The sequence below is a fragment of the Mercenaria mercenaria genome, unplaced genomic scaffold, assembly GCF_021730395.1.
Source record: "Mercenaria mercenaria strain notata unplaced genomic scaffold, MADL_Memer_1 contig_1273, whole genome shotgun sequence".
Classification (NCBI taxonomy): Eukaryota; Metazoa; Mollusca; class Bivalvia; order Venerida; family Veneridae; genus Mercenaria; species Mercenaria mercenaria.
In genome coordinates, this window is record NW_026459252.1 from 45,177 (window position 1) to 57,891 (window position 12,715).

The window sequence follows — 12,715 nt, forward strand, 5'->3', positions numbered from 1 at the left end:
TGATAAAAGGTAGTTCATATCTGAAAGAAATGTCATTAAGTTTGCGACCAGAATGACTGATTATTGACAATACGAGGGTTGTTCAATAAATGCTTAGAGCTAGTCTAACCCTTCAACTTGTTTCCGTCATGTACAACGTAGTTTTATACATACAGTTATAACCAGTTTTATGTCAGCTAGTAACTGTAATTACTAGAACAGAATGACATTCCACAGTACAAAATAAAAAGACTTTTAATACCAATAGTAACATGTTTGTGGCCCAGTCGATGTTCCGATGTCTTAATGAAAATTCATCTACAACTGAAAAAAAATCTGCCACAGAAAATCACCTCAACTTCGTGAATATATTTAAAGTGTTTAAATGATGTCTAGTTGAAATTTAATATCAATCGATCATTCGGCCAATAAAAGATCTAGTTAACCTTGAAAAAGATCTAGCTATCTTGATCATCATCATCATCTATCATCTATTAGAAATAATTTTGACAGTTTAATTAGGCATAATACAACTATAAACGGGGTGTTTTCTGATTTCTAGAGAAATAAATGACAATAACATATAATATCTACATGCTTCAATATAGATATTTTGTTGAAAAATGCATATTCTTATTCTTCACTGACTGTTCATATATCTTGTAGATTTAAAATAATACATTAATTACGAAACGTAAAGTAAACAAAATTGATGTTATGAAGACATCGCTGACGTGGGTCGTGATGCTTAACCTATATTAAAACAAATGGCAGGAGCACAAACAGTTTCATATTCAAAAGGATCTTATATACCTGGGACAGCGTGGAAAATCGAGTGCTGGCGAGGTATTTTATCTACGCTGTCCCGAGGGTTGGAAAAACATGTGCCTATTACTCAGGCAGTCATGTTAGAATATTTCTCTTGCCTATCATTCCTTTAATTGTACTAGTTTCAAAAGTATTCTAAATTCCAATATGCTTGTTTCTGTTGAGTCACGCTTACGCTTAAATGACGCCACGTTAAAGTGCGATGGCATCAATGTTTTTGTTGCGATCAAAAAGGGCATTTGTATCTTCTTACTACAGTTTGAGATAAAGGGCATATTAGAATTGAAAAAATGTAAAGAAAATCGTGTTTGACTGAAATTAATACACTCAAAATCGGTTATACGTCGGCAGAAAAATTCACCCGGGCTATGCTCTCGTGAAATTATTCTGCGGACGTATAACCTCTTTTCGTGTATTAATAACGTTAAAACACAGTTTTTATATACATTATTTCTTCATTCAAAATCACTCATACACTATGACATCATAATATGCAATGCAAATGTAGCTTATCATTTCGTTATTCGTCTGAACATTTTTGTACCCAACAGATTAAATTTAAGGTATTTTTGATGGTATGCATCAGTCTATATATTTTGAGAACGACCCTCGTATTTTTCGACTGCAATATAACTATTCTAATTTGTGACTTTAGCTAAAGATAAGAAAGTGTAACACATTTGTACGTCCAATCATTATACATAATTCAACTTTACAGTAACAGTGCATCGTAAGTATTTATAATTACTTGTTGAAAAATAGATAATGTTACAGTAATATTCTAATCATTATTAAATCACAAAATATCATGGACTCAGATTGTATTTGAGTAGCATATAATTGCAAATCTTAAGTTGCATTTTGTTATAACTCACGGGAGAACAACATGCTTAAGCTCATCTTTTTTTATCAGTAGCCCTCCGCCGTTCGTCCGTCAGTCTCTTAAAACAACATCTTATCGGAAACCATGGGATGGATGAAAGTTGATAAAACTTGACGTACGTGATTCTTAGGTGTTCGCTACGACGTTTAGAAATTTCATATGATTTATGATTATATTAGTAGGAATAAATCAATATAAGAGTTTTGTTTAATTTAAACAAACAAAGAGAGGCTGAAAAATATTAATTTGATAATACAAAATGTATTTAATTGTAATAAGCACGGCATATATTGACGTTGTCATTTATAAGGAATGTTTTCACCAACTGCATACACCAGTACCCGTAAAAAGATGGGCTCGCTTTACTAGCGATTTGTGCAAAATATTACATTATCTATTCGTACAAAAATAATCACAAAGACGGTCACATTCATGTACTACGATTCAGAAAATTTCATCTCTGTAGAATTTCTTTGTTTACTTTGTTATTTCAATAGTTCAATTTTGAAAAAAATGCAAACTTCAATGTAATATCAAGAATGCTTACTTTTCTTTTAGAATGTTTATGATGGCATGGCGACTGGAATGTCACACTGTTATCTGGTTGTACTTTATCGTGGTGATATCGGCCGACTACCAGTGTGTCTGCAACTACAGCAAATATGGAGTTCCAGTTTACCAAAATACGTCCAGGACTTCAGTCTCGCTAGGAATTTTGGATGTCGATGACTGCAAACAGTATCTTTACACTACAAGCGAACAATCGACTGCATTCTATGCAACCATGTTTAGGCAGCAGGTTGTAAAATGGTTCATAAAATATTTCAGAATGATTATATGTATAAGGAAGTACTAAAGAACAGTTACTTTTGAAAAATCAGCATTTACTTTTTACTAGTACCAGGTTTTGCAGAGTTCCTTTTATATTTGTCAGTTAATCTATTAAATCATTGTTGTAATAACTTCACGTTATAATAATGTTGTTTCATATACTTAAGAAATGGAAAAATTTAACAATACATTACATTTCAATCCTTTATTAGTCCCCTAATGGTTGAAACCAGTTTCGGGGACTATAGGATGATTGCACTTTTCCTACCGCCATTCCGTCGTTCATTCCGTCCGTCAATCCGTCCGCAATTTCGTGTCCGTTCCATGACTCTGTCCTTCTCAAGGGATTTAGATATTACTTGGCACAAGTATTCCCCATAATAAGACGATTTATCAGGCAATAAGGTCAATGTCACACTTTGAAGTCAAAGGTCAACTGCTCTTTTTCATGTTCAGTCTGTAACTCAACAACCAATGAATGGGTTTTAATATTACTTGGCCCCCATAATAAGACAGTGTGTCTTATCCTTATCTCAAAGGTCAAGGTCATACTTTTCAGTCAAATGACAACATAGCATGGACAGGGTCTATTCCGTGTATGGTCCTTCACCAAGAGATTTTAATATCACTAGGCACAAATATTTCCCACAATCAGACGACCTATCATACGCAAAACTCGAACCCCTAGCTTAAAGGTCAAGTTCACATTTGAGGTCAAATTTCTATATGGTTTTTTTCCTGTCTGGTCTGTAACTAAACAATCCGTAAAGGGACTTTGACATTACTTAGCACAGATGTACCCTGTAATAGGACAATGTGTTCTGTATACCCTTCAGACCCCAAGCTCAAAGGTCAAGGTCAAATACATGAAATATATAAGAACTTTTACATTGCATGAACAGGGTCTGTTTCGTGTCATTTATCAAGGGATTTTAATAATGCTAGGCACAAATGTTCGCCATAATCAGACGACCTCTCAAGCGCAGCACTCAGAACCCTAGCTTAAATGTCAAGGTCACACTTGGAGATCAGAGGTCAATAAGGTTTCATTTCTTTCAGGTCCATTACTTTGTCATTCAAAATAGGATTTAAATATTACTTGGCACAAATATTTCCCAGAATGAGATGACACGTCATGCTTGAATTCAAGACCCGAGATGAAAGGTTATGGTCACACCTGGAAGTCAATGGCCAATATGGCTTTTTTTCCTGTACAGTTTGTAACTCAAAAGTTCTTAAAGGGATTTTAATATTACTTGGCAAAAATGTATCCCTTATAAAACGACAAGTCATGCGCAGCACTCAGAGCCCTAGCTCAACGTCAAGGTCACACTTTGGACAATGTGTCTTACGCAGTACCGTCATCATTTACAGTTAAGATAACAGTCTGAGGTTGAAAGTTAATAGCTTTTTCTGCTTTCTGATCCATAACTCTGTCATTTATTAAGAGATTAATATTACTTGACACAAATGTTCCCCATAATGAGACAGTTGGTCATATGTGATACCCGGGCCCTTTATGAAAAGTCAAGGTCACATTTGAAGGTCAAAAGTCAACATTGCTGTTTTTCTGTCCAGTATGTAAAATATTTTAATATACGTTGATGCGTCATATGGAACCAAATAAAACAAATGGTGTATTTTCCTCAAAATTACTTCCTTTTAAATTGGCAATTTTTTACATTTTTTCTCACATTTTTCCACCAATTTCAGAATAAAATGTCATTCAGAATGACAATAAATATTTGTGTTTATTTCATAGATGTTATAAGCAGTCAACTACTGTAAAGTTTTGTTTAATATGCAAATTTAATCCAAAAGTTGTGTTATGACATATTGTATGTATAGTGCACTATTGTTTGTAATATTGACAGATATCAGATCATTATGTAATACTACGGTAGTGAAAATTAGTTGCCTTCCATTAGGGGACTTTGTATTGCGTGGCAATAGTTCGTCCACTTGTTCTTTCACTTCTACTTTCACTTCTACTACTAATAACATAATACTTGATTGTTCTAGATTGGATTTGTGATGGATATTTACATTACAAAACAAAACTGTCAAGGAACACCTCCAGTAAAGGACATAGGTAGGACTTATTTACTTGCTTGTTTTATTTTTTATGTTGGACTTATTTTGTTATTATGATATATAAAAAAATGTTGGTCAATAAACTAAGTCTCTGTCAAAATATGATGTGTCCAATACTAATTTGAAGTTTTAAGGTTTTCATATTGCAAAATAACTTATCGGCCGACGATTTAAACTTCGGGGTGTGCGGGGAGTAATTGGGATTTTACCTTGAACTGCCTTTTATGGATTTTTTTTAAACCTTGAACGTAATCAAGTTATTACAAGTACACTTCTTCAGCAAGGCTACCGTTATTACAAATTGCGTAAATATTTTGCTAAATTTTACTATCGTAATTCTGATTTAGTTTTAAAACTCAATAGTAATTTAAAGACACTTCTGCGAAAAGGTATTTCTAAACCCGTTTTTATGGGGATGTGGTTTACAAACTTCGTAAGATCTTGGGTCATGATAATTTTCCAAATGTGTTTGGTAAAATTATAAAACGTTTTATTAAAAGAGGTTACGACCCAACTGTTTTGAGACATTTTGAGACGCTTTCCTCTTTGACTGTGTCTGACGGAAGTGGGCGGGGGGGGGGGTGGGGGTGAGGACTCTATGATAAGCAGTTTTTAAATCCTACCAGGACTGAACTGTTCTGATATTTGTCTTCTGGCCTGTTTCGTCGGGCCCTTAAGGGTGTTTCTCTTGTTGCTCTGTCTTCTGAAAAGGCATAGAGTATATGCGTTTTTGGTTCTAAAGGTTTGCTTTTTATATATTTATACACGAGCATTTTTGTGTTTTACATGCCATGCCTTTATGTTTCCATTACGTATGTTAGAGATTCACCTGGAGGAGATTACTTTTATTTATACTGTCCTGTGTCTTTGGAATATGGTGGGGGTAAGACTGAGGTTGGGTGCGCACCATAAACCGGTTTAAGCTCCCCAGTGGTGTTTTTGCCACTGACCGTTCCAAGGCGGTGCCCCACTGTGTTCCTTTGTTTCTTCGTTTTGTCCTAATGTGTTGGCTTTGTGTGTGCGCGTGTATGTGTGTGTGTGTGTTTGTGGTGTATTGGCTTTGTGTGTGCGCGCGTGTATGTGTGTGTGTTGGGGTGGTGTGCACGTCTGCGTGTTGTAGGTTTCGTTTTGGGGAGGCTGCGTTTTTGGTGCGTGGCATTCCCTGTTTGATATTTGACTTTGTTTTTTTGAAAGCCATATTGTTTTTACAGAGTAAACCAAAGCTAATTTCTTTTTTTTCTCAAAATATTTTTGTTTTACTTATGGTTTTCAAAACTAACAAGCGGATAAAGACTTACATTCTGTATTGCGTGATTTGCATAAGTACACATGAAATAGCAACATGCAAGTTTCTTAAGAAGTAATTTTACTTTAATTACAATTATAGTAATAAGTTTCTCTAATTCTCTAAGCAAAACTGATTAAAAATGATTTTTAATGTTCATATACATTGATTATATAATTGGAGTTGTATTCTCCCTACTTTTTTGATATCATGATTATACTAGTCCTGTCAACATCATTAGCATATCCTGACCTTTGCACCTATGTAGCTTATGTGATGAAAATGCAATAAAAATATCTGATAAAGTTCACCAATATATTTGAATGATAATCATTTTAAGGTAAAGTTGATAACTGTTAAGACCTAATACAAGGTACAAGCAGTCTGGGGGTAAAGAAATGAGGAAGAAGCACAATGTCTTGTATAACTAGAAGGGTCTGTTCTGGACTTCAGCTTACTATAGTACTAACGATACCATTTTAAACACTAAATTTGAGTTAAAATAGAAAAAAAATGGAAACTTCACAGGTCGCTCAACACGACAGAAACGAAAATGTTGCAGGCTCGGTTCGATTGAGCCTGTTCATGGACGGTAGTGGAAATGCATGCTATCGCCCACGCCCTCTAGCCCCGGGTTGAGCAGAACTGAACATTTAATATACTATCTCCAAAACTAATGCAGATACTGGATTTAAACGTGAATGAATATTTTAACGTTTAAGGTAATATTCCTGCTTCTGGGACAACAATTCGAACAGTCGAGCATTGGCGGCTCTTGGTATCACAAAAAAGATAAAAAATTATAAATGTTGTTATTCACATTTTAGTCAATGTGTTTGAGAGCTAATTTTAATAAAACGGTTATCTTGAGAAAATGAATGATATTATTATTTCTTTATGAGGGGGGATATGGGGGTCCTCCCCCGTAAAATTTGCTACGGTGATTTCAACACTAAAAATTGTAGTTCAAGTTATATAATGTTAAAGAAACTTGGAAAAATGTACAAATCTTTGTTAGGGTGCAGTAACTCTGTACATGTAGGAAGTATTACTGCAAATAGTTTAGTATATATAAACAACCAAATGCTGAATTCTAGTGATATGCTATGATTATTAGTATGGTCTTATAGTGTAAATTGTAGGGATACATCTTAGACTATAAGTGCACATCTAAAGGGTGTAAAATGTTACTTCATATAACATTAAGGCTTTTTTTAAACGTAAATGTATGAAGGGCTAATTTTGAAATTTTGATAGATGTGAAAAGTGATAAAGTGGTTTCCTGACTAAACATTTTATAAGCAGATCACATATGAATATATAGCTATTTTGTTCATGTAGGTTACATGAAATTATTGTTCAAATTGTACCAGTTTATGCAAGTCACATAAATTTCAAAATTGACCACACCTGTTCCACGTGCAACTACAGAACCAGTTAATAGTATATCTGCATTAAATGGATCAGAAACGACTGTTGCTTTAGTTTTGTCAACGATATCAGATTATAAAGAAATTATCACTGGCAGTAAAACTCAAACCTCTGAGACACAAAAAGAGTAAATGTCTATTGCTAAGCAATAAACACCTTGTTAATATACTGAATATACAGTTGTATTATATAAACAAATGAACAAATATAACTGTATTATTTCCATTAAGCCTATATAAATAGTTATATAACGTGAATGTTTTTATACATACCAGATGTGAATATAACTCGACCTTACACAAGTATACAACCTACAGACATCATCTCAAATATTACGGCAAAGCCCGTCTTCCCTACTTCAGCATCCGTTGTTTTTACCTCTACAGATGATATCGAACCAAACAGAACAAATATCATAACAACTGTTGAAACAATGCAGACAAATTCTACCGGAACACAATACACAACTACTTCAAATAAATTGTACAATACTACTTCTGTTTCACAAGGTAAGTAAGAACTTAACACTGTAGAAGTTTAGTTACACTAGTGTGATTTGGCTTATATCTTAATGTAGCTATTTCATTTCCTGCAAATGTCTGAAATTTGGTTTTATGCACAGAATAAATTGTATCATATTCCGTTCAATCGGTTTCTTGTTACCTAGATCGTCCAGTACATGTTATCTGCTTGAAGGATGTAAACAGGATAGCATACTCTTCGATAAACTCATTAAAAATTATTTCTGTCGGCAGATATAAGCCATCCATAAGTTCAAGGAGGTGAATGTTTCAAATTTCGTTTCATGTTGTTTCTGTCCAAACTCGGAAGCGTTTCCCCGAATACATTTATGTAATGTTGCTACTACTACTGATAATAATGATAACAACAACAACAGCAAAAATGATAATAACAATAATCTTACTTTCAATATGCAATCCTTATCGAACAGGTTCATTAATTTGATTGTATGGTTTTTCTTCATTTGCAATTATATTTCGTGTTTAAATTCATGCATATGTTTTGTTGTCAATGAAATTTTGAACATACCATAGAATTGTATTTACTCGCCAAAATTTATCAGATTATTTGTGTGACTATTTTGGATATCTGTGTCTGCGCATGTATTAGTATCTTAAAGAATAGTAAGAGGTTATCTCAAATTTTATCGCAACGAGGAGTTTAAACACTAAACTGTTGGGTCAAAATCCTCTCGGGTATCCAAATCTCACAAAATGGTAGCAAAATTCCTTTTCTGACATTAGTTTTTCTGGCATTAGATATCATTTCTTTCAAATCAGATTTGACCTATATTTTCAAAACTCTATGTCGTTGTTTTGAAATACAATGTATGTAAAATATCTAAATCCACAATTGGTCTGTTTTCAATTGCTAACAGTTCTTTTTAGGTCATGTCGAATTGTGTCCGAACAGAATACAACATCTTGCGAAGCTGTCCGGAGAACTGTTAGCACAGCTAGGACAAAATTGCTACGAGGTTGTTCAGAAAAGTGTTCCTTGGTCTCATGCTGAGGCAAACTGCAAACGTAATAGAGGGCATCTGATACATATTGCTAACCAACAGGAACAAGACTTTATCAACAGTTTTCTTGTAAAACATCATAGTGATACAGTATGGTTAGGTCTACACGATAGAAATCAAGAAGAAAGTTTTGAATGGACGTCAGGTAATAGTTGATCAACTACTTACATCATTTCAAAATTAAGCTTTACTTAATTACAACTGATAACACGATGATTTTTTTGTATTGAGAAAACTAATCGTTTGTCTGGAAAAAAGATGAGACAAAATAAAATTACACTTTTCCGTTAATGTAGAATGCCCATTTTAAATATAAAAATAAATTTATTTTAATAAAATCTCCTTCAGAGATATTTCCTAAATTATTCCCTAGACCAACATGACCATGTAAATTTAAAAGTTGATGGATCATAGATAATATAATTTCTACGTAGACCGTAATGTTTGATCTGTTCTTAGACTAAATAATTTTGCATCATATGACATATGTAATAATTGAGGCACAAACGGGATCAAACGAGATTCACCTGCAAATAAAATCTTCTAACACGGTTAGATCGTTGCACAATTTAAGTTTAAAGTCCCAACATTTATTTGTCTGACAAAACACTTTATTCAAATATTAGCAATATATATATTTTTACGGAATGAGTAAATATAAATAAAAGATGGGTTAAACATTTGGTTTTAAAACATTTTCAAAAGTTGTGTTTTCGATTCAACTGCGAAGACATCCAATAATGTGTTTGAAACAAATATTGTAAATGAAACTCGGGTGAGCTAAATAATCTTCAAACTTATTGCAATAGTCTGCTATGTAAAATTGATTTCGTGTACAGTATAACTTCCGAAAACCGGACCTTCTGAAAACCGGAAACCTTTGAAAACCGCACGAAACTCAAAGTCCCATTTTTTTCTGTTCTTATTTCTAGATATTTTTAACTTCTGAAAACCGGAACTCCCGAATTCTGAAAACCGGACGATTTTTGAAGCACCGTTTATATTTTAACACTAAGATTGACTTCCGAAAATCGAACAGCAAAATTTTAGCAGGATTAAAAGTGTCACCTGATAATCCAAAAAAAAAAAATGTGTCAACATCTTCTTTTGTTTATCTATTAGCGGTACGTGTTTTTTTTTGACACGCTATATAATCACAATGATCATCTGATGCAAAAGTAAGGAAGTAATTAGCGATTATTTTCATTTGTATTCAATTTATGAAAACATGAAGAATTAAATATCTTACGTGTTAAAACCTTTCTTAATGTTTGATTGGAAGAAAGATAGGTGTTTTAAATGATTTAGTTACATCGATTAAACTATGCATTATCAACATTAATTAAAATTTAATGTTGACAACTCAGGACTCCAAAGATGGTAAAATGTAAGTGGAAAATGTTTGCATAAATGCTATTACTAAAGTTATGTTGTTTCTTTTTATACTTGTTATTTATGTATTTATTATCCTTAATGTTTGTAATTGATTATTAATTAATTAATTAATTTCTTTATGTGAAATTGTAAAATTAAAAAAAGATAATAATCTCCTTCATCCTACAAGTAGGAAAACATAACTCTTTGTGCACCATGTCCACTTCCATCTTCTGAATTCCGGAAACTTCCAAAAACTGAACTTTTAGGCTGGTCCGAAGGTCGTTCGGTTTTCGGAAGTTACACTGTATTATGAATTATAACAGTATTAAGTGCAATCCGTTATGTTAATGCGTTTTAAAACAAGAAAGGAAATGACGTCATTACTTGCTTAGGTAATACCGTAAGATACACAAATTGGAAGCCTGGGCGAAAAGATGACAGATATCACGATTCCGAAGACTGTGTTTTTATGACACCGTCGACTGGACAGTGGGATGATGTACAATGTGGTGGTGATGATTCATTGTCAGAACTCTTTCATGCGTATATATGTCAATATGGTATGTTTATTACTAAGTATTTTAACAATAGACTCATATACCAGTAGTTTCGTTTTGATTAAAATATATCTTTTATCATGAAAATCTCATTTACATAATACTATAAAAGTTCTATGCCTAGACTGTAACATGTTTTAAGGACTCTGGGAGTTGTTACTGCGCAACTTTTAGTGCACTTGTCAATCTGTTACTTACTGATTCTAATTTTGAGTTTACTATGGCGTTGAAAAGTTGCAGACGGTATCGGACAAGACTAGTTAATTGCATGAAAATGTTTCAGCAGGTAAAAACTTAAAATGTAATGGGATGGCAAATGCAAATGTCTGTTTACAAGCAAGATGACGAAAAAGTAACGAAAATGCAGTATATGGTTGTTATTATTTACTCCTTGCAAGGTGTATCCATGTTTTAATGACAGGTTATATCTATATTGTTAATTCATGTCTGTACAGAAACAGGAGAAAAATAGTTGCTAGAAATGATTTATTATTGTTAGATCAGTCTAAATCAGAGTATTTTATGTAAATAAATCAGAAAAAGCATGGATACCCATGATTCTTGATGTTTTTTTTTTTCGTTGTTCATTATGATGAAAGCCACTTATACATGTACAGTAAAACAGAAAGTTGTAGGAAAAGAGTATAATAAAGAAAAGCTATTTTGCTATTTTCGCTATACGTTTAGAAAATTACACGAGGAATTTTCGAGAATTAAACTCAATAAAAACATTTCAAGTTAATTTTGGAACCTAAAATTAATTGTGATAGAACATGTGCAGAAGGAAAAATTTAAGACAATTAGTTATTAGTTATAAATTAAATTTTCATGAAATGTATATCATGGTTTGCTTCTGTTCTTGGTTCTCTGATTGACTTCCAATTTTTAATTGGTCATTTATTTATCCTGTCTAAACCTTAAAAACGAGCACGGGGACGTGTATTTTTAAAGATAAATTGCAAGTATCATATGTCAAAAAAGTTTGTAACAATAGCAACTTTTCTTATTTCTCATTTTAATGGATTTTTGAGAACATTTTGTAGACATAAATGTATGGGCGAGTCGCTTTAATACACTGTCTAAATATGATATATCTTGTCTTTTTTCAGCTACTATTGATGCATCAGTTTCTGGCGGTAATAATTCTTGGTTCTTTGTATCTTAATAGTAAAAATACTAAGAACTGTATTCATCACAAGCATAAATTAATGAGTTTTCAATACTTCCGATAACATTTTATAACGGCTATTCCTTTGATGCTGTTGAGAAACAAAGCATAGAACAGCGCCATCGGTCATACGGCTTTTATGTAGATTTACAATGACGGTACGAGTGCTTATCTGAACGAGATATGTAAACTTAGTATGTGAAAAATCAGATTCATAGAAATAACAGCTTTCGATGAGCCCTAAAATTAACATTTGTGTACATGTATTTTAATGATATCCCACGTGGTTGTTTTGTTGGGTTTAACGGGTTTTTTTTCCAAGTATTATTTTAGGGATATCCACAACGATCACTTAACCAAACAGCCTTATCCAGGATTACTCATGCTATTCATGAGACCTCTGTGGCCGAGTGGTTAAGATAGTAAATCACTTGCCACTCATCGATGGGTTCGAACCTCACTTTGGGCATTAAATTCTTCATGTGAGGAAGCCATCGAGCTGGCTTCCAGAAGTTCGTTGGTTCCACCCAGGTGCCCGCTCGAGATAAAAGTATGCACGGGGAGGCATCTGGGGTCTTCCTCTATCATCAAAGATTAGAAGTCGCCACATGACCTACAATTGTGTCGGTTCGACGTAAAACCCAACAAAAACAAAAAAAAACATCATCATATTCGTGAATGCTTACTGTTGGGTCCGAAAGATTTAAAGTTATTATGGACTGGTTACTGAAATGCGCAT

General features: G+C 33.3%; 1 protein-coding gene across 1 annotated transcript; it reads left to right on the plus strand.

Annotated features, from left to right (window-relative positions):
* The first annotated feature begins 2,249 nt into the window (after positions 1 to 2,249).
* Positions 2,250 to 11,973, plus strand: LOC128551567 (uncharacterized). Its single transcript, XM_053532471.1, has 6 exons — positions 2,250 to 2,489; positions 4,544 to 4,613; positions 7,607 to 7,840; positions 8,741 to 9,019; positions 10,644 to 10,811; positions 11,918 to 11,973. The coding sequence occupies exons 1-6, from the start codon at positions 2,250 to 2,252 to the stop codon at positions 11,971 to 11,973; spliced, it is 1,047 nt and encodes a 348-aa protein (XP_053388446.1).
* The last annotated feature ends 742 nt before the right edge of the window (positions 11,974 to 12,715 follow it).

Excerpts from the sequence above, each read along its gene's own strand:
- LOC128551567 (XM_053532471.1), top strand. The coding sequence starts at position 2,250 with ATGTTTATGATGGCATGGCGACTGGAATGTCACACTGTTATCTGGTTG. Across the intron at positions 4,614-7,606 it reads ACCTCCAGTAAAGGACATAG|ATGTGAATATAACTCGACCT; the intron begins GTAGGACTTATT and ends TATACATACCAG. Across the intron at positions 10,812-11,917 it reads TGCGTATATATGTCAATATG|CTACTATTGATGCATCAGTT; the intron begins GTATGTTTATTA and ends GTCTTTTTTCAG.